This window comes from Capronia coronata (genome assembly GCF_000585585.1).
Source record: "Capronia coronata CBS 617.96 chromosome Unknown acBCG-supercont1.1, whole genome shotgun sequence".
Classification (NCBI taxonomy): Eukaryota; Fungi; Ascomycota; class Eurotiomycetes; order Chaetothyriales; family Herpotrichiellaceae; genus Capronia; species Capronia coronata.
The window spans coordinates 2,576,072-2,597,776 of NW_006912893.1; the positions used below are offsets into that span (position 1 = coordinate 2,576,072).

General features: G+C 53.6%; 7 protein-coding genes across 7 annotated transcripts; 5 read left to right on the forward strand and 2 right to left on the reverse strand.

Annotated features, from left to right (window-relative positions):
• Positions 1-357: 357 nt before the first annotated feature.
• On the forward strand, positions 358-2,121 carry A1O1_00915 (myosin-crossreactive antigen; the record flags this gene model as incomplete). The annotated part of the gene is made up of 1 exon (XM_007721830.1): positions 358-2,121. The coding sequence occupies one exon, from the start codon at positions 358-360 to the stop codon at positions 2,119-2,121; it is 1,764 nt and encodes a 587-aa protein (XP_007720020.1).
• A 252-nt stretch (positions 2,122-2,373) lies between these two features.
• On the reverse strand, positions 2,374-6,380 carry A1O1_00916 (uncharacterized protein; the record flags this gene model as incomplete). Its single annotated transcript, XM_007721831.1, has 3 exons — positions 2,374-5,165; positions 5,361-6,291; positions 6,348-6,380. 3 exons carry the CDS (start codon positions 6,378-6,380, stop codon positions 2,374-2,376), a joined length of 3,756 nt encoding a protein of 1,251 aa, XP_007720021.1.
• A 535-nt stretch (positions 6,381-6,915) lies between these two features.
• On the forward strand, positions 6,916-11,307 carry A1O1_00917 (uncharacterized protein; the record flags this gene model as incomplete). The annotated part of the gene is made up of 1 exon (XM_007721832.1): positions 6,916-11,307. The coding sequence occupies one exon, from the start codon at positions 6,916-6,918 to the stop codon at positions 11,305-11,307; it is 4,392 nt and encodes a 1,463-aa protein (XP_007720022.1).
• Positions 11,308-13,032: 1,725 nt separating this feature from the next.
• A1O1_00918 (uncharacterized protein) lies at positions 13,033-14,194 on the forward strand (the record flags this gene model as incomplete). Its single annotated transcript, XM_007721833.1, has 3 exons — positions 13,033-13,150; positions 13,201-13,334; positions 13,403-14,194. The coding sequence occupies 3 exons, from the start codon at positions 13,033-13,035 to the stop codon at positions 14,192-14,194; spliced, it is 1,044 nt and encodes a 347-aa protein (XP_007720023.1).
• A 2,069-nt stretch (positions 14,195-16,263) lies between these two features.
• On the forward strand, positions 16,264-17,327 carry A1O1_00919 (uncharacterized protein; the record flags this gene model as incomplete). Its single annotated transcript, XM_007721834.1, has 2 exons — positions 16,264-16,401; positions 16,464-17,327. The coding sequence occupies 2 exons, from the start codon at positions 16,264-16,266 to the stop codon at positions 17,325-17,327; spliced, it is 1,002 nt and encodes a 333-aa protein (XP_007720024.1).
• A 314-nt stretch (positions 17,328-17,641) lies between these two features.
• On the reverse strand, positions 17,642-19,417 carry A1O1_00920 (uncharacterized protein; the record flags this gene model as incomplete). The annotated part of the gene is made up of 2 exons (XM_007721835.1): positions 17,642-17,799; positions 17,854-19,417. The coding sequence occupies 2 exons, from the start codon at positions 19,415-19,417 to the stop codon at positions 17,642-17,644; spliced, it is 1,722 nt and encodes a 573-aa protein (XP_007720025.1).
• A 669-nt stretch (positions 19,418-20,086) lies between these two features.
• A1O1_00921 (uncharacterized protein) lies at positions 20,087-20,947 on the forward strand (the record flags this gene model as incomplete). The annotated part of the gene is made up of 1 exon (XM_007721836.1): positions 20,087-20,947. The coding sequence occupies one exon, from the start codon at positions 20,087-20,089 to the stop codon at positions 20,945-20,947; it is 861 nt and encodes a 286-aa protein (XP_007720026.1).
• Between the last annotated feature and the right edge of the window lie 758 nt (positions 20,948-21,705).

Consider the following 21,705-nt stretch of genomic DNA (forward strand, 5'->3'; position numbering starts at 1 on the left):
CTGGGGTCCCACCCTCCTCCCAGACCTCGGTTTCCAGCTCGTATTTGCAAATGTCGATAGTGTTCACACAGCCCACTCAGTATTGAGAAACCGGTATGATACGAGGGCCTTATTTCTCTACAGGCACTGGTCTGCACAGCCCTGTTGTGCTCTACAGGTATTTGCTTTATAAAGGTTGACACACCGATTTCACGAAATTGATGGACTTGGACCGAAGACATACCAAGCCAGCATATACGACTGATCCTAAACATTGATACAATATCTATTGGTAACCTCCTCAGTGATACCACCATCTATCAGAACCTTCGACATTGACGCAACCTTGTACCAACAGACCACCTCCCAGTCCCCATCATGTACTACAGCAGCGGCAACTACGAAGCCTTCGCGCGACCGCGCAAGCCCGCAGGAGTTGAGGAGAAGACAGCCTGGTTCGTGGGCTCTGGACTGGCAGCACTAGCTGGAGCGGCATTCCTAGTCCGCGACGCGCAGATGCCAGGCCCGAACATCACGATCCTCGAAGAGCTCGACCTGCCCGGCGGTGCGCTGGACGGGCTCGAAGTGCCGGAGAAAGGGTTCGTGATCCGCGGCGGCCGCGAAATGGAGGACCACTACGAGTGTCTATGGGACTTGTTCCGCTCGATCCCGTCGCTCGAGGTCCCCGACGCATCGGTGCTCGACGAGTTCTACTGGCTCAACAAAGACGACCCGAACCTTTCGCTGCAGCGGGCCACGACCAATCAAGGTCAGGACGCCCATACCGACAACAAATTCGGCCTGACGAGCGCCGCGCAGAAGGACATCATCCGCATCTTCCTCGCCACGCAGCAGGAGATGGAGGGCAAGCGCATCAACGAGGTCGTCGGCAGGGATTTCCTGCAGAGCAATTTCTGGATGTACTGGCGCACCATGTTTGCCTTCCAGGAGTGGCATTCCGCGCTGGAGATGAAGCTGTATCTGCATCGCTTCGTCCACCATATTGGCGGCCTCCCAGACTTTTCGGCCCTCAAGTTCACAAAATATAACCAGTACGAGTCGCTCGTTCTACCGCTGCACAAGTGGCTGCTCGACCATGGCGTCAAGTTCCAGTACAAAACCGAAGTCGTGGACGTGGATTTCTCCATTGCTGCAGATGGCAAGAAGCAAGCCACCCGTATCCACTGGGTCAAAGATGGCAACGAGAAGGGCGGTGTCGATCTGGGAGCCAATGACCTTGTCTTCATGACTATCGGGTCTTTGACGGAGAACTCGGATCTCGGCGACCATCACACACCTTCCCAATTGAACCAGGGTCCTGCGCCGGCTTGGGATTTGTGGCGGCGGATCGCGGCAAAGGACTCCTCGTTCGGTAAACCCGACGTGTTTGCTGCAAATATTCCAGAATCCAAGTGGCAGTCGGCCACAGTGACGACGCTGGACACGCGGATTCCTGCATACATACAGAAGATATGCAAACGAGATCCGTTTAGTGGCAAGGTAGTTACCGGCGGCATTGTGACCGTCAAAGATTCTAGCTGGCTGCTAAGCTGGACGGTCAATCGACAGCCACATTTCAAGAAACAGCCGCGCGACCAGATCGTGGTCTGGGTCTACTCGCTGCTGGTCGACGCGCCCGGCGACTATATCAAGAAACCCATGCAAGACTGCACAGGCGAGGAGATCACCCAGGAATGGCTGTACCACCTAGGCGTGCCGGTCGAAGATATTGCCGAATTGGCTGCCACCGGCGCCCTATGTGTCCCGGTCATGATGCCCTACGTGACAAGCTTCTTTCTGCCGCGCCACCAAGGCGATCGACCTGCCGTGGTGCCTGAAGGCGCGATCAACTTTGCCTTTATCGGCCAGTTCGCCGAGTCCTGTCGCGACACAATCTTCACCATCGAGTATTCCGTTCGCACGCCAATGGAGGCTGTTTATCAGCTACTGGGTGTCGAGCGCGGCATACCGGAAGTTTTTGGGTCGACCTACGATGTCCGCAAACTGCTGGCTGCCACGAGCAGACTTCGCGACGGACACGAGCTGGATGCCAGGCTGCCTGACTTTTTTCGCCATTGGATCCTTCATAAACTCGAGCACAATGAGGTTGGAGCACTGCTGCACGAGTATCATTTGATCTAGGGATTTCCATGGCGGATCCGGTAGCAGGGGAAAAGGTGATTTGTCGCGTCAAGACACTGGCGTTGAGATGTTTCTGAAGTAGCCCACAATCAGGCGCCGAGAAAGGCCAACTCGGGAGGACAATTGATATAACGAAGCCGCGGTGAGCGACTGAAGAGGCACTCCTTCTCAATAGCGCCATGGTATGATAGAGCTCCACTGTTCCAGTCGAACTGTAGTACTGTAGATGTTCCGATCGTTCCATCATCGAAGTTACGCCTCCTTTGCAACTGTCGTGTTCCACTTCACGCTTAATACTTCCATGCCAACACCGACGACCAGGATCTTGTAACTACAAGTGGTGCGTTTTCCCTCAGCAGTGGCTCCGTATGCCGGACTAGAGCCGGAAACGTCTTCTCCTGTTGTTATAGCAGGATCCCGGACAGCCGTGGAATTTGAGCGGTCCGTTTCTGAAATCCTAGGAGGGCCGTCGGTTCCCCCAAAGGCTGGGCGGTCCCTGGTCAAGCCTTCCTCCGCCACCACCTCCAGTCCACTCACGTCTGCAACAGCTGTCCAGGAACTCGCCGCTCGCTGTACCTGTATTGCCTGACATGTTGGGTCATCCCAGTTAACGCCGGTGGTATGGACATTGTTGCTGTTATGTGCAGTTCCTGGGTTGGGTACGGCAGATACGGGGTTATCTTCATCAATGTCAACGTGAACAATCCACACTCTCACACGCTGGTCGTTTCCTGCCGTGATCACGGCGATGGATACCCTTGACGATGTCCTTGCTAGCTGCTTGAGTTTGAGTGCTGTAACGGCGGCGGCGTGGGCTCGTGGGATGATAATGGTGCGGAACCGGCGGGCACCCGTCTTGTTCCTGTGCTGTTCGTCTGAGATAGATGATGCACGCCGGTCTCCACTGGGACCAGAACACCCGTGCTGTTCAGAGAGAGGTGATACAGCCTTATTGCTGGAGCTTTCCAAGCCAGGAGTGGCTGTGGAGGATGCACCTGATGAGACAAGTGTAAGACCCAAGGCGTTGTCGTCGCCTCCAGTTGCAACAAAATATGTTTGCGGTCCTAGGCAGATAATGTCCATGGACAGAATGCTGCTCTGATGTGATTTGTGGACCTGCAATGGTACAGAAACGGCGCCGTCAGCTTTTGATCCGTCCGTAACCACGGCGACTGCGGCGGAGCTGAGATTCAGAAACCCGTTCGTGCCCGCAGACAAGACATCCAGTTGAATGTCCATGGGTTGCCGGTTGAACATTCTAGGCGGCAGGAAAAAGGCTTGCATCACACAAAAAGAGCCATACACAAGGTCACGGAGGGTTTCAAATGACCCTTGGCCCTTGACCGTAGAAGGATTGTATCGTACAATCCTGGTCTTACCATTGGAGTATGCTAAGCCCAGGATGTATGACACTGGGGAATGCTCCTCGGGAATGCCTTCACCGCCGGCATGACCTTCATGGGGTCTGTTCATGCGAACTCCAGGTATCTCGAATAAATCGAAACTCATTATCCTGGCATCTGAATCTTCTTCCGTCGTGGGCATGATGTCCCATAGCACGACTCCAATGGTGATAATTGGCGCGTCACGCGTGAGTTTCCACGCGTAGAACTCCTCGCAACCGGCGCTGCTAAAGAGAAAGTCGCCCGAAGCAGAGAAGAGCAGGTATCGCAGACCGGTGGTATGGCGCCTTAGTGTTGCGATCCTCTGGAACGTCGTATTGTCTCCTTGGCCTACTGGGCCCGTATCATTGAGCCTGTTTCGTGACTTCTCGAAAGTTTTGAGTGAAAACAGTTGGATGGTCGTGTCCTCAGCTCCCGTAGCGACAATATTTCCGTTGAAATTGCTTGGGCATCGAGCTATCGTCTTGATTTCCCGCCCATGTCCACCCTTCTGGATCACACTGTGGCTGGGGCCCTGTGCTGAGTGCCAATTAATTCTGCCGGTCTTGGTCCAAACGAAATTCTTTGCTCCGCCATTGAGCTGTCCTATGTCCAGCGTCTTATGTATGGAGACCCGGGAATCTTGGAAAGACCAGGTTCGGTGGGCGCCGCCACATTCAACGGACAGGACTGTAGACTGCTGCGTCTCGTTCCACACGACGAAGGAGGTTGAGCGGAAACCGTAAAGTAGTAAATCTAGAGGTCCTGTTGGCAGGGTTGGATCTGAAGGAGCAAAATAAGCGCCTTCAATGTTAGGGCCAAATGGTGGTGAAGAAGTGTGGATGGTGGTGATCTGTGGCGTTCTGCCTCCAGGAAAGTTCGCCCAGGTAAGGTCATGCATGGCATACGTCCCATCACGTCCTGTGGTTAAGAAGGACATCATTGGCTTTTGAGAATTAGCTGTGGTCTCCAGGCTTCGGTTTAAACTGGTGATCGAAGTCACCACGTCGGTACCGTGCAGATGACGAAGACAGCAAGGCTCTCTGGAGATTACCACCTCATGTGTCAACTGATCATAGACTGCCAGCGCACCAGCCCGTGAACCTAGCAAGAGGACCTCCTCGGTAGAATTATAACGACAGGCGGTGATGATGAAAGTGCTGGGCAGTTGAAGAGTTGTTTGCTTGACTCGAAAAGTCATATTGTCTAGTGTGAGCCAAAGAATAATGCATTGCTTGTCCGCAAGCACTGTCACCAGACAGATCGTAGGGGATGATACACCTCTGGCAACCTCGGAAGCGACGTGCGTCCACGATATGCCGCATCCAAGGGTCAGCGGAATGGGTATGATTGTCTTTCCATCTGGAAGCAGCGCCGATAGACCGCCTACCTGCTGTGCCAGGAAAATGATTCCCTGCTCTTCAGCGTAACAAAGCATAAGACTGCCTTTGGCAGGACTTTTGTAGATCCGATCAAATTCAAGCCGCCCTCTGTCGAGCCTCAGGTGGAACAACTCACCAAGGTCAGTTGTTGCGAGACACTCGTGTTGATTGAGTATTAGATAGTGTTTCAGTGAGTGGGAAGAACCCGTCACCACTTTGAAAGGCATGGAGACCGTGAGAGATGAAGTAAGACAATCTGCATCGGTTTGTAGATGTCTTACTAGGATTTGCCCATCAGCACCACCGGTACAGGCTAGTAAATGTTGCTTAACTCGTAGCTGTGACATGGACCAGATATTTTTGCCGCTGTGGTGTCGATCGTGATATATCGACCGGAGACAGCCAGTCAGCTGTGTACCTCTTGAGGAACTTTTGGGGGTGTCATATGCCCATAACTGAAAAGCACCATCCTCACCTCTGGAAGATAGGAGTACTCGAGAGTGACCTTCAGTGGTCTCTTGGGAGACAAATTCGACGCCCCAAACACGCGATTGGTGACCCCAGGCAGACGCTAGTTGAGATTGCTCTGCCCGTGTGGGTTTCCCGAAACCAGTTTCTATCAAAGCGATGCTTGAAGAAGGAGGCTGGACTAGCTCGTCACAGTCACTAATATCCCAGAGCCCGATTGTGCGGTCATCGCTGCAACTCGCCAATAGACGTACATAGTGTCCTTCCAGGTCGATACGCTGGGAGATAGCCACGCCAAAGACAGAGCCCCTATGCCCATGGAAGACATGTCTTACTATGGGTGTCCATTCGTGCTCATTGCTTTTCTTCGAGCAGGTCCAAACCAAGATTTCTCCAAACACCGTGCCGGATGCCACTATAATGAGCTCTGCGTTGGCCACGCATAGATTTCCCGAGTATAAAAAGGCACCAGGTCCCTTTAGGAAGGGCAAACTGTCGTGGCGTAATGATTTGAGGTGAGATTCTGCTGTTGTGGGCACTTCGACAAGCACATTATGCGCCGTCAGCAGAAGGATGCTCGAGGGAAGCAGCTCAACATCCAGCACCCAGTCTGGCGACGTGAGTTCACCCGACAAAGAGAGATCGAGTTCCATCAATTCGTTACCGTCGTTTTTATCAAGGGGCGTCAAAGATCCAGACCTCACTAGGGTTCCGCCCCAGAGGACAACGGTGATACTGTGCGTTTTGCTTTGTACGTCAGGGTCTGCACCGGCCTTAATGCCATGTACGGGCTCGGCGTCGAAGACCCGCCTAGACAAGAGTTTTTGGCCATGCTGGTCATAGATCTGAAAATGGGGTCCCTGGCCTGCTAGCACCAGCAGTGTTCCATTGAGCTGAACACATTGGAGCGCCGTGACAGGGAGACAAATGCCTTCGGACTGAGGGGCTGAATTAGCGGAACCATACTTTTGCGGAATTCGTCAATTGATCTTACATCGAGGACACATGTCACTGGAGGGCCGAGCATAGGTTACGGGACTTGATGAGACGAGATCATCCAGACAGAATCAACGTGTTATGACTGGAAGGAAAATCTTCGGTACAGAGGTATAGTACTACTAGTAAAGCGGCATTTCATTATCTACCTTTGTCTGACGACCCTTCAACATCTGTCTGACGGCTTTTGGTGGTAGATCTCGGTGGTTGCCGGCTGTAGATTTCGTCAGACACATAATTGTGCTTGATTTGGCTGTCACGGTCTCAAGGCTGCGGGTGCCAAGCTTTTTCCCAAAGCAGGAAGGCGCAACTTCAACTTGAACCTCATCTTGCTCTCTACTACGGAACAGCCATTCATTTACCGCCAGGATATTGTTGGCCAAATCTGCCTTGGGTTCGAAGCCTCCGGTAGCTGGCCGACTCACCTGCCTTGTTGATTCAATCAAATTGCATACGTTTGATTTTTCCCTCTCGAAGGAGCCCGTGGAGACCACTATCACCTCTCCGAACCCGCGTTACACGACGCGTGCTCGTATCACAAGGAAACACCATAACAATGACCCAAGATGAGCGAACTCAATCGATACTCCACCGCTTCTAATCCCAGGACGTCTGGACAGCGACTTCTTGCACATGACTTTCAGCATACTCGCCCACCCTCTCGTGCACAAGCGCTTCGCCAGCTTCACGCCTACGGGCTTAGCGAGGTCATTGTTCTGAGCGATTCTGAGGATGAGGCTCCAAGGTCCCGAATGCCGGGGCCGCCGGGGCCGCCGCGCCAATCTGTTGATCTGACAAGAGAGTCAGTATCCTCGGGTGCCAGCAGAAGCGGTCCCTTCGCTGCACCACCAAGGCCATCACCAAGGCCACCCTATTCACCATCGCACTCTCTAGAAGGAGTGTCAGGGTCGGAAAGAGACTCTGTCCGGTCGACGATCATACATGTCATGCCGTACATCGGTCGACCGGCCGTGCCTGCACAAGCGAGCCCCACTCCAAGTGAAGATGTCTCTCCATTACGTCAAACGTCTCAGGCTGCAGCGGTGAATGAGTACCACGCACCACCGCAAAGCGGTTCGAGGGTGGTCTTTCCAACATTTTCACGAGCATCCATCTACTCGCCGCCTATTACATCGCAGTCTAGGTCGAGTGGGCGAGTAGACAGTCTCGGAAGTCCTCTAAAGCCTCCTCAACCGCAGCAGAATTTCAGAACAGATGCTGTCAAGTCAACCTGTATTGCTTGTATCCGTGGCAAACTCAAATGTGACGGCGCCAAACCTTGCGGACAGTGCAGGCAGCGAGGAGACCGGGGATGCATATATTCAATGACCTCGTCTCCCTCTTCGCAAGCTCCTGCCTATCCAATGCCAGTATCGTCCGCAATGCTGGGAAAGCCTGCCCACTCGATCCACTCGCTTCAGCGTGCTGAAGCCTTTCGTCCTGTTCGATTTGGGCAACCCGCGCAACCCGCGCAACTCGCAACACCGGTTGAGTCCGTACAATCGGCACAGCCTGCACAAATCCCACAGACTATACAGCGGCAGTCGATGGTGATAACTTTGAAGCTCCCAGCTGCGAAAATGGTAAAGGAAGACTCCCAGGCGGATGCAGGTTCTTCCGAGCAAGAGTCGGGCTTGCGCAATGACAACCCACGTAGCAATTCGGACCGCGATGGCTCGACACCAAAACCTTATATCCCTAACGGACAACCCAGAGATAGGGCGTTACTGCGCAGGGAACAAATGGAACAACATCGTCGGGACAATCCCCTATCGCCGAAGCCGGATGATATGTCCATATTTGAGTATGTAGATTTCCTATTTGACCAGCTCGGCTGGGACAAGAAGGCGCATACCAGCGAACATGGATATGAAGTTGTTGACGATAACGAAAAATCTGGATTGCTGAACTTACCTCGTCTCCATACCGGGATTGAAGCGAAAGTTGAAGAGTTTGAATCCCTGATGGAGGAAGTGCAGAAGCAGCTCCAGGCATGGCGAGAGATGTCTGTGCAGGGGGATCTGAGGCAGGCATCAATCGATATGAAGACTTACTCTAAACCCAGGCTAGCATCGCCAGCTCAAGATCCTTTTAGGGCGATTACTGCGGAGCGGAGGTCTGCCGCAAATGCAAGTTGCAAACCAGACTTGCACGGGCAAGCAAAACCGCAAGACAAGCTAAACAGCAAGAAGTTGACGGCGATACGAGCATCTGAGCACCCCTTCTGGACTGGAGGCGTTCTCCTGCCTAAGTACAAGTCCATCGGGCGTGTCTCGGCCAGCTTTCTTGCCCCGAACTATCGTACAGCTAAATATCGACCCTACGACGCTGAAGATGAGATCCAAGATCCAGATGCGACCGAAAAGTATGCCGAACTCGAGCAGAGATTCAACAACAACTATCCTGGCTTGAGATCGCAACGGCATTGTCAAGAACTGGTCTGGTTGTGGAAACCCTGGGCGGAAGAACTCTTTGTGTGCCTGGGCATCAAAACTAGCGACGTGCTGTACTTCTTCACGCAGGACCACTTTGATCCGGACCGTGAACTTACGTATCCATGGCCTGCCGAGTCAGCCAGAGCGTGGAGGGAGGAGCAAATGCGCAGATGCCGGACTTGTGAGCTTGCAGATCCGGAAAGCAGGTGGACCCATTTCAGCGAGACGTTCAACAGTCTACCCAAGCCTGACGACCGAAGCCTTGCCCTTGCAGGCCTGGCCGCTCATGCTTTTCACCAGCGGACCGGAGTGAGTTTGTGGCACGTCGCGATCGGTGGCCTCTTACAACCACGGTACGAGGATCCTCAGGCTATGGCGAAGAGATCTCCCAATTTCTGTGTGATATGTTTCCGCCATCATTGTCCAGATCACGGTTCATACGAAGAGCCAAACGATGAAGACCACGGCGCCAAAGACGCCGAAGAATTCAAAGCCTATATCAATGATGAGGAGCAAGATCACAACCTCCGCAAGTTCATGTCGCTGCCGATTCGTCCGCGAAAGGATAACACGAAGCATACCTGTGGGGTGTTTTGTATTGATCCGTCCCAGAAGCTGTCCCATTTGATAGGACGGCAGCGTGATGGAAGTATTGGGGGCGAGAGCCGCCTAGTGAGCCAGGGTAGACAGGTTCTGGCAGACAACGAGCTCTGCAGCTCGTCCTGCTTTTGGGACGTCACCAGCCGGCGGGACATCAAGATATCAGAAGTCAAGTTTCAGCCTTTCATGTCACAGTCACAAAAGTTGTTGGTCGACAAGCTGATCGGATTCTACCTCAACAACAAGCGAGGACCATGTCTCATCTCTCGCATCATCAAAGATGTGAGCTGTCTCATGGTGTTCAACTATACAATCTTCTACATAGCTTCTGTCCCACATCCACTGCCAGATTCTGGCGCGACGTCTGACAGCAGTGCTGCCCCGCGGCATCACAATATTATGCGGAAAAAGAAGAAACCGCTTCCGATGATTGATGTGTCGAGAAGTGCCGAGCTGGACCAACGACCGCCATTCATGCCCTGCTCCCATGACGGACCTTGCCACACCAACCCAGCCTGCACTTGCTCCCGAAGTAAGGTGCACTGTGAGAGGTTCTGCGGGTGTGACGATTCATGCAAGAGACGCTTCCGCGGCTGCAGCTGCACCACGCGCGGGAGCAAGATCTGCTTCAAAGACAGCCGGTGTGAATGTTGGAAGCTCAACCGCGAGTGCGACCCGTCGTTATGTGGCAAATGTGGCGTTGTCGAAGTCCTCGATTCAGCCAATAAGTACAAAGATGAGATTCGGCGAGGACGATGCAGGAACAATCGGATTCAGCTGGGTCTGCCAGCTCCGACCAGCAAGGCACCCAGCCAAGTCCAGGGCTATGGCCTCTACAGCAGGGCGGACATCCCCAGCGGCGAATTCATCGGTGAGTACACAGGAGAGATTGTCAGTATTTCGGAGGGCGATCGACGAGGGGCTATGTACCACGTCCTGAATCAGGAATATCTGTTCGTCATCAACAAGGGCCAGGAGATCGATGCGTCCAACAACGGCAACAAGATGAGATTCATGAACAATTCGCAACTCGAAGAGAACATCAACGTCGAACCCAAGAAGCTCTTGTGCAGCGGAGTGGTACGTGTCGGGCTTTTCGCGAAGCGCTTTGTCAAGGCAGGCGAGGAACTGCTGTACAACTATAACTACCCCGAGTCGGTAGTGAGGAATTTCTGGGAACCGGGCGAACGGCCATCAACTGCTCGGAGGCTGATTCCAGCCGGCTCCGAACGGCTCGCCCGAACCACAGGTGCGAACAAGCTGGCGGATGAGAAAGTCAGCAAGCTGGCCCGCGTGGACAGCAGCCAGTCCCCGTTGTCTCGCCATCCGAAGAGGAAGAGACCTGTCGTCGAGAGTCCCCTTGCTACCCATCGTTTCGACCGGGTTCTTCTTCGGCAAGGCGATGACTCTGAGAGTTCTGCATACGGCACGGCACCAGTCCCCGAGATCGATGATTCCCAAGACTCGGATTACGAGACCAATGGTCTGGTGTCGGACGAAGGCGATCTGGAAGATGGACCGGACGACGAATCCGATGTCGACGTCGACGAGCCCAAGACGGCTTCGGGAAGGCGAGCTTCTACACGGCGTTCGCTACAAGGCGGAGCAGGTCGTTCAGAGCGGAGTCAATCTAACAGCAAGGCCGCGGGGACAAGTAGGTCGCGAGAACGCAGACGGCAGAATGTTGATAAGGACAACAGCCGAAGTCGTGGTGCAGCGAGTTCCAGCGTGGTGGTGAAGGACAAGAAAGAGCTTGCAGCGGTCAAGCGCAAACGCAGGATCATGCCTTATGACAAGCGGCTTGGAGGGCGCGCGCAGCAACAGGCGTGGCGGACTAGAAGGCTTCGAGAGTCTGTCGGGTTGTCCATGTCGCCCAGTTCGACTTCCACGTGGATCAGGGATCTTGTATCTGACGACAGATAGTGCAAACAAGACTCTTGACAGGACTTGCACATAATTCGATTCTCGGGTATAGACAGACCCCTGCTTCTCCAGTTGTTGTACTATTAACGAGCATTAATTGGTGGAGTTTGGAGTTGAGCAGAGCAGGTGGAAACCAGGGGAACTGGAGATGAGATGACGAAGGGCGAGCTGATGAGTACAGATAGAGAGCCTCCCATCCTCTGCCTGCCACAGATCGATCTCAGGGGACCATGCACCGTCGAAGCCTGGGGAGCCTTTCATGGGGCTGTGCATGTGCAGCATCTGTCCTTTTCCGAGCTATCGAATCATTCCAATAATCCAAACTCCCCAGTTGTGATGATGAAATAATAATTGTATGGAGACGGGGACCCGTAACTCGGCAAGCTCCCTTTCAGGTGGCTGTCATTATTGCCAGTGTTTGGGCCACGACAATCTGTGTGAATAAATGCATGTCAATGACGTGAGCGGCTTGTTGCTTTGACAACGAGATCGAAACCCGAGCCCACAAGCTGCGTGCAATTGCGCTTAGAAGACCCAACAGATGCATCCCGGCTGCATCGTGAGCCGTGATTACGCTGGCGCCAGTCCAGGGTCCGTTGTTGTGTGCCTAGGGGCAAAGTTTAGGGCTAGGGACGCCCCCAGAAAGGTTCCTTAGGTGCAGCTAATCCCTAGAGGTCGAGAAGGCGATCGTCGTCTGTTTATCCTTGTACCTGCGCCGCTGGAAGCATTTTCCTTTCCTCACTCAATCCCAAGTGGGCGGTATGCAGATCGTGCTTATCCATGTTGCTCGGTCGACCCGCAGAGGAGATAGTAAGAGAGTAAGGAAGAAGAAAGAGGCTTCGGGTGGTGTGCCGGTGGAGCTGAGACGGACAACTGTGGCTGGTCTCATGTCAGCAAGGCCACACTAGTAGGTAGTATGCCCAGGTATTTATTTGTTCAGAAGGCGAGAGTTGCTGATGTGGGCTTTGGGGTCAGGTCTTTTGTGCATGGTTTAAGGGTCCGATAGTAGTATCACAGCTGAGTAGGTGGTGGTAGGTGACAGGAACACAGCTGTGGGTTGAACTGTTCTCTCAGCCTGGAGCAGGGAGCAGGGAGCAGGAAGTGGATTGAGAGTGGGCAGAGAAGGGAAGGCAAGCGATCAGACCAGATGCTGGAATGCGCCGATGCGGACGGGTGGTGGCCCAGTAGCAGTCAGTGGCCAAGGGTGCGAGGCGTTGAAGGAACAACAACAACTTTGAACCAGTGCCAGTGATGCTGCTAGTACTACTCTGTATACTAGTAGTACGTACAAACCTGAACCTGGCCACCTCTCAACTTTGACTGCCAGGTAGAAACTGGAGCTCCCGCATCCATCCGAGACGTCATCGCATCAGCGTCACCACCTGCGCCCATGACACTACTAGGTACTGCTACTACGTACTACTTACATAGGTACTACTGCCACTACTGCACTACTACTGCATCTCATCATTCCTCTTCTTTTTAGTCCCCTAACACCTTGGTCTCTACCCCTTCAAGTTCCAGACTTCCCTCAGAACTGCATCTCTCCAGAGTCTTTTCCAATCATTCCAACATCACATTCTCCCACTCCCACTCCCAATCGTACTCACGTCGTCTTGCGCACGCAGTCGTCTACTACCATCTGACCTTCCCCCTGAGCACGAGCACGAGCCCCTCATCTGACCTCCTTCGACTACTCAGTGACAACAACCTCCTTCCGTCAAGATGCACCGCACATACTCGATGCGCCAATCGCGCGCGCCCACAGCTTCTCAGATCGAGAACCCTCCACCACCGCCTTCATCCACCAAGAGCAGCCGGCTGTTTGGCCGATCGCCTTTCGGTAGGGTTGACAACTGCCTGCTACATGAACTATGCTGACCTCACGCGTAGGCCATGCGTTGCGAAAGTCGACTGCGGGAGCCTTCGGGCCAGAGCTGGCGAAGAAGCTCTCGCAGCTCGTTAAGATGGAGAAGAACGTCATGCGCAGCATGGAGGTGGTGGCACGAGAACGGATGGAAGTCGCTGTACGTGCCATGTCGAGAGCACCCTCGTGACTCCCCGCCGCGTGGTCTAAGCTAACGTTTGGCTACAGCAACAACTCTCCCTGTGGGGCGAAAGCTGCGACGAGGATGTGAGCGATGTGACCGACAAACTCGGGGTCCTCATCTACGAGATTGGTGAATTGGAAGATCAATTTGTCGACCGTTACGATCAATACCGCGTCACGATCAAGTCCATCCGCAACATCGAAGCCTCCGTCCAGCCCTCTCGTGATCGCAAGCAGAAGATTACCGACCAGATCGCCCAGCTGAAGTATAAGGAGCCCAACAGCCCTCGGATCGTGGTCCTCGAGCAGGAACTTGTCCGCGCTGAGGCCGAGTCGCTTGTGGCCGAAGCTCAATTGTCCAACATCACTCGAGAGAAGCTCAAGGCTGCGTTCAACTACCAATTCGACGCGGTGCGCGAACATTGTGAGAAGACGGCCATCATCGCCGGATACGGGAAGCACTTGCTTGAGTTGATCGACGACACTCCGGTCACTCCTGGTGAGACTCGAGAAGCCTATGATGGATACGAGGCTTCCAAAGCTATCATTCAAGACTGCGAAGACGCCCTGACCAACTGGGTGTCGTCCAAGGCCCAGGTTCATGCTAGCTTGTCCACCCGTGCGCGCACCCTGAGCCAAAGACGAAAGTCCAACGCCGCTAAGCGAGAGGGTGTTGACTTGAGCGGGCAAGACCAGCCACTCAAGAGCGACCGTGACAGCTGGGTGCCTGCGGACCAGCACGGCGAGTATGAGCAAGAAGACGAAGAGGAGGAGGAGGAAGAAGAGGAAGAAGCTCCTGCTGGAACCAATGGTAAGTTGTGGCACCGGATACGCTGATTCGCCTGGAGAGCCAGTTGGCTAATGTTTGCGTACAGGACAACACCAAGTGCCAGCCTAGATGGACGATCGGAGACACAAGAAGTGAAGCAGTCTCGCTGTAATGCTGCGACTGGATGTTCTTTTCCCGACGAATACCCCCCTGGGCATTGGATGGACGGCGCAAGGCAGGAATACATCAGTCTATTGGACGCTGGAATGGAAATAAGTAATCGCGGATGAGTCGAGCTGTACGAAAGCAGATTAGAACGATGGAGACGTCGTCGGGGACTTTGGGAGTGAGACGTTGCGCTTCTGTTTGCATTGTGTTCTTACTTTGCCCTGTTCGCCATATTCCCCCGCACTTTTGTTGTGTTGTGATCGTGTCCAAAGGGACGGACAGTCCGGCGACCTGGTTGCGCGTAATACACCCCGTCGAGATTTCTTGAACGCTTTCTTCGGACAGAGGAGAACACATTGGCCGAGACACTTGGGAAGGGAAAAGAGGCTTCTTTTGTATTTCGATCCTGGAGACAGACAGACCCAGCGGTAATAATGGAGTGATAGAAGCAGAGATGATTGCGCAATAACCTAGTAGGTAGTCACATCTATGGCTGTGCTGTTTCAGATTCGTCGTCGGTCCTTTTTATATCGAGTTGTTGTGGATGCGGTTACGTGCAACATGAAGGCTGACGTCCACGTACTAGGAAACCCTCAGATAGAGTACTTTACCTTACGTACCTCGTCCACACATGTATCCGCCGTGCCGTTGGGTCGGTGTCGGTATAGTCATTAGTACGTCTCTGCACTGCTTGACTCTGGCCAGTCCACGAAACACGCATGGTGTTCTGTTGCTCGTAGCCCAATATCTAGCTAGGTATCTGTCTACATGTCAAGTAGGCGAATCGGGTTGTTGAAGCGGCGCTACTTACCTACCGAGGTGACGAGCGTGGACAACTGACTCGGGCATAGTAGAGTACAGTATCTAATAATACCTATGGAGAGATACAGGGTGGCTGGGAGATATTGTCAGGCAATACACGCTTGATCCAGTTGGCCAGTACCTAGAAATATACAGAAGAGTATATGTCTAGTACTACTAGGTGAGGATATAGAGTACTAGTACCTACATCCTGAAGACGGCTCCCTTCGCATTCATTATATCTCTGGTTTTCTAAGCATCTCTGCCTCTGTACGATTCCATCACTGTCCACAAATTGACCGCTTCTTCAGCTGAGGGAATGTACTTGGGCTTGGAACCCCATGCACGATCCTCTACTACTAATGCGGTGATCTTCTCACCCGCGTCAGTCAGCACCGTCAATCAGTGATTCAGCCTCTCTTCAGCGTGTCAACGTAAGTGACCTTAGCACACGATACACTGCAGTTGGCAAGTGCTATTATAGCCGCCTGGGGCTAGCAATCCATCACCGACAAGATGCAGCAGCAACAGCGGTGGGCGGCGAATGTGTAAGAGCTGAGCCACGAAATGACCAAGTCCAACTCCTCTTCATGCGCAGCCATCATGGCAGCTCGACTGTGCCACGACAACGCTCTCTTTGAACGCGCAATCGGCCTCACTTTAAGCCATAAAGCAGCCGCACTCCCAATCCTGTTTTCCTTACTGCCTGTCTCTGTTCTCGTCCTCATTCTTTTGACTGCTTCCACAGATCTGAAACGCGCCAGCTTGTCCAGCTCATCCACTCCTCTCCATCCGCACCACCTAGACCCTGCGCCGGACCGCAGCTAAAAACGGCCCTCGACTTGAAGTACTTACTGCTTCGGCCTCCTACACTTATTCTTTACTGTTAACAGCCCTGGCCTCGTTCAGTTCGGTTTCGAGATTCTGCCGAAACAAATTGAACATTGTCAATCACTCGGCCTCCTCTTTTCTCACCTACAGTGGTTGTTCCTTGATTGCGAACCGCCTCAACCTCATCGGCCGACGATCGATATATCCCCGCATTGGTCCTCTCAGGGTCCTCGATCCGATCAACAAAAACCGTCGCAGCTGAGACCGCGGTGCGCTTACACTTGGGTCAAAATACCCTCAGACATAACACCTTCTCTTTCCTCGCAATCATACCAACATGGTCAATGCTGGCCGAATATGCTGTATAGCAGCGCCATTCCTCCTGTCGGTCGGCGTCCTGGTATGCATGGTGCTGCTCTTTGTCGCCGGCACGTCCAGCGGCGACAAGGGAACCAATGATCTATATTTCCTTAAGGTACACCTGACCCTATTCCGACTTCCTCGATGATATCTCCTCTGACAATACTCTGTGGCTAGATCAACCTGACGGACCTCACTCTAAGCACCTCAGCAAACCTTCCCAGCGAAATAGATGGCGCTAATACCACCATACTCGGAGGTGCGCTCCAGGCCGCCAAACAGGCCTTGGGCATGAAAGACTACTACACCATATACTTGAGGAGTTACTGCAGCTGGAACGGCAATGACGTGTATGCCAACTGCACCGACTCCAAGACGTATTTCTGGTTCAACCCCATCGAAGTCTGGGGCTTGAACGACACCGGCATCTCCGTCGACGACTACCTCCCTAGATCCTTCCGCGACGGCCTGGACAGCTACCATGCCGCCAGCAAAGCCATGTTCGTGTTGTACGCCGCCGCCCTCGCCGCATCGTGTCTCACCATCCTCGTGGGCTTCTCGGCCATCTTCTCGCGCTGGGGATCCTTCTTCACCACCTTCTTCGCCGCCGCCATGGCCGTGGCCACCATAGGCGCCACCGGCACCGCCACGGCCATCTTCCTCATTCTCCGGACCGCACTCAACCACACCCTGAAGGACGACTACGGCATCCATTCCAGTGTAGGCACAAAGGCCCTGGCCGTCACTTGGATCGGCACTGTCTTCGCCGTCGCCGCCGCTTTCTTCTGGCTGTTGTCTGTCTGCTGCTGCAGTAGCCGTAGCCCCTATAACCCAGGGAGCAGGGAGGCCCGGCGCACCCGCGCCGAAAAGACTCCCTATACCTACGAGAGAGTGGGCAGTCCGTATCTTGGACCCAGCGATCAACAGGCCGTCCCCTTGTCCAATCTCGGCCCGGGGAACCATGGCGGTGGTTATGTTCCGCCTTATCAACACCCGAGAGGGGCTGCTTATGAGCCCTTCCGAGCGCAGCAGGGCGTCTGAGAAGAAGATGGAGCAAAAGAACCTTTTGACATGGGCATGCCCAATTCCAACAGGGCTGAATTTGGCGTTCTTGTTGCAGCATTGGGAATGATGGGGGTTGTCCTTCCGGAAGAGGATTTGGACGGGCTGGTGTCTGATCTACATTAGCTACATAGCTAGCAGTCCCAAGCGGCCTGGATTGGCGGTGCCGGGACGTCGAAATTGAACTGAAGAATTTCCTCGTCTTGAACAGAGCAGGAATATACCCGTATGCTCCATCACATGTCATTCTCCAGTATTCGAGCTTCGTTAGACTACCTACCTAAGGTAGCATTTCAATCCGTGACCGGCCTCCACCCTCCGCGCGGCCTGTATCCCACCAATCCCTCGTCCCGGGCCACATCTGCCGCCGTGCGGCCGGTGACAATACTCGTCTCCACGTCCCGACCGAGAACATAGAAGGGCTCAAAGCCGGCCAGGGGTAATGATTCTCCTTCTTCCCGCCGAGAACGGCCGTTGTGTGTATTGGTTTCGGCATTTCCAGCACCGTTGGCCAACATTGATGTTGGCATCGACGTGGAAGACTGTGCGTTTCGAGGTCTGCCTTGGGTAGTACTCGTAGCGTCTCCCAGGATCCTTGTCCCGATCGGGAAGCGTTCCCAAATGCGACGGCCAAAAGCCATTTCGTTGGTCGGCTGAAATCCGCTGGCCGCTCGGTCGAGGGACAAGAACCAGCGGCGTTGGTGGATGCTGTTGATGCTGTTGGTGGCGCCCGGGTAGGCGTTGTTCCGACGGATCTGCGCATCTTCATCTTGATCCACGTCAACAGATTGCTGGACTTTGTTGGACTTTGCACTGCTTTTGGTATTCTTGTCGTCGTGGTTGTTGCCGTGAAGTATACCTCCTTGCAGAGTGCTGGACGGGTTGTTGAGACTATCGGGGGTTGCTTTCGTTGATGCGTTTGCCGGGTTTGAATCCGTCATTTGACGTCCAATGCTTGACTTGACTCGAGTGAGTGTCGGCGGGGAGGCCGTGCGATGTAACGATGGGACGGTGCTGTTCGTGCGTGCAAGCCGTCTGGTCGGCTTCTTCTGGGCGTCGTCTTCGGAATCGGGATCTGGATGATCGGGCGAAGACGACCGGCTTGAGTCTGATGTTGTGTCGACTTGAGCTTGTGGTCGAGCGCGAGGTCCAGCTCGTCGACTTCGTGCTGTTGCGGAAGAGGATGGATTGGTCCGCCGTCGTTTGAATGAGGGTGGCTCGGGTTGACCGACCCGATCGTTCTCCGGGTGGAGGCGGAGACTGATGGTGTAATTCCCTGGTAGACGTGTGCCGTTCAGACGTAGTTTGATCTTGCGGTTCTGGAAAGCGCTATGGAGTTTGGCGGGTTCGGGCTCTTCGTATGCCCTGGCCGGGTCCGGATCCGAGTCTGAATCTGAATTTGTCGACGTGTCGGTCTCGTTGTTTGCAGTCCTGGCGCCGGAAGCTGGGTATGGGAGTACGGTATATTCACCAGTGTCCCAGAGAAGCATGGTTCCGGTCTCATGGGATGCCGTTTCAAGCAGGTGGTTCCATAGATTGTGCACGCGAGTCTCGGTGGCGTTTCGGTTGAGTCTCTTGCTGTTGGGGTCACCGGGAAGGCCGTACATGATGGCGAAACTGATGGAGCTTGTAGCATTGCATTGCAGCCGCAGGTCATAGTGTGTCCCGGCGACCGGATGATCGTGCTGGTGAATTACAAAGTGGTGCCCCCTGTCGTTCAGGTTCCGCCGGTAAAGTTCCAGCCATTGGTCGTGGGCAAGGCGAGGCTGGCCCTTGATTTCAGGGCGCCTTGCGGCAAGGAGCTTGACGGAGAAGAAAGAGACATGGTCGTCGATTTGGATCTCGCCCGCCTCGACTGCAGCAGTGTCTGACTTCCCGTTCTTGATGGACGCTGGAGTGGCAATGAGAGTAGAGCTGGACTGGGTTTCTGCTCTCTTCCCCTCGTCTTCTTGACGATGCCTATTCGTGGGAGGAGGAGAGATGGATCGCTGGAGGGACGCTGGAGGCGACAGTTCCCAGGATTGGTTCTCGGGCTTGACAAATGGGTTGTCGACGATGTGTCTCTTCATCAACACGACCAGCGCGCATAGTGGGAATGAGAGTTGCAGCACGAATTACCGCTTGGCCGCTGACAGATGCGAAAGAGCAGCGCAAGTTGTGCAATACGTAGTACTAGTACAGAGCATATACCTAGCACTGGCATACTACTTCAAGAAGACGAAAGCGGAAAAGCGCTACCGGAAGCCGATTGGCGGAGGAGCAAGTGATGTCATGAGTAATCTGTTGGTCAGCCTGCGTGCCTGCGCTCCCCGTCCACTCTCCATCCCCGCTGCTTCTGCACCTCCAATTTGCAAGCCAAATTCTCCTCCTTCAACAAAGCTGCCTCTCGCTTACACAATGATTGTATAATGCGAACACGGCCATTACAGTTCTCGTTTTACTATCAATTGGCATACAATACGTTCGTCGGTTCTGACCACGCTTTTCATAATGCAGCTCGAGGTTGTTCTGGTCTCGTCTTTCGCCCTCTAGCTTTCCCTCAGGTCTAAGTATTTATCTCTGCATTCTCCTCCATGTTGTCGAATCTGCTCCATCCAAAATCCACAACACTCTTGACGATAGTGACAGCCGTTATTGCCATCATAGCAGCTATTTACCTACTCAGCGACAGCCACAACAACAGCCACAACAACAGCGCAGACTCTCATATGACAGCATCCAGAATCCTGCAAACAACCATGTCCAACTTGACCCACGCAAAGATCGTTCCCCGTCCCTCCAAGACCAGAGGAACAGCCAACCACGGCTGGCTCGACACCAAGCACACCTTCTCCTTCGCCAGCTGGTATGATCCCAGATATGTCCAGTTCGGATCCCTCCGCGTCTTGAACGAAGACCGAGTCCAAGCCGGTGAAGGGTTCCCAACCCACTTCCACAAGGATGCCGAGATCTTCTCCTACATTCTCTCTGGCGAGCTGACTCACCGCGACTCGATGCAAAAGAAGGGCGCAGAAGCCGATGACAAGAACACATTCTCGCGGCTACACCGCAACGACGTCCAATTTACCACGGGTGGCCGGGGAATCTCGCACAGCGAATACAACGAACACGATCGGGACTGGGTACATTTTCTACAGATTTGGGTTCTGCCCTGGAAGAGAAACTTGCCTCCCACCTACCATACCAGAACATTTCCCGAGGAAGACAAGCGCAAGGGCTTTGTGAACATCATCACTCCGTTGAAGGCGGGTCCCAATGCCACCTTGGAGGATGAGAAGGCTGCCGTGCCCACCAAGGAAGGCACCATCCCTATCCATGCCGACGTCGTGTTCAGTGCCGGCATCATCCCGCCTGGTGAGACATTCCACTACAAGGTTGGTGCTGGGGATGTAGTGACATCCAAATCGGATCGGAAAGTGTACGTCCACCTACCGGAGACGAAGGGTGGAAAATCCAGCATACGGTTGGACGGACGCGAAGACGCCGTCTTGAAAGAGGGGGATGGAGCATATGTGACTCATGTCAATGCAAACGACATGCTCCAGGTTGAAAATGTGGGAGCGGCAGAGGCCGAGGTCGTGGTGATTGACTCGGAGTGATTGGTAGATGCGCCCAATTTCGGAGGGTAAACGAGGTGATTGAATTTGTATAGACGCATGTGATGGTTATATAGTGCTTGAAGGCGCAAAGGTCGACAGTCGAATACATGTCTATTATGAGCATATACAACAACCAAACAATACACTGCTCCCTATTTTTTATGTCCTTTTTTTCTGTCCTCTCTTGCGTTGACTCATTCTGCTGACCGCTCTGACGCCCGTTGAAGCCATTGAAGGGCTGATTGAGTGCCAAACACCAAGTGGAGGGAGCTACAAGCTGCTAATGCAACATGATCCCTGACATCGCCAATCTCCAACTTTGATTCTCTTTTTGTTCTCCAAAAGCAGCATTTCTATACGTCCAATTTTTTCTTGCTAGCCTCCCGAGTACGAAGAAGGCCGACGTAGGTACCAACCAGGGGGGATGCTGGTCGACTATATCGCGGGGATCCACGACTTAGCCTCTAGGTCAGTCAGTAGGAGGTGGTATATTCCAGCACAACTTCTCTTTGCAATTTCTGACAATCTTTGCAGAAAGATCCCTTCAATTGCATGAACCTCATCCTCTCTCCGCAGCTGCAGCACAAAAAGACTGCCTGTTCCACCAACGACGCTGAGCTCCACCATCATCACACCCCGTTAGAATTCTATCGTCATAGGCTCGCCACCTTCGGCCCAAGATGAAATCCTGAGTTTGAACCCTTCTTCCATCTCTGAACGTCGTTTGGCTTTTACTGGCCGCGATCAATGGCATGCTG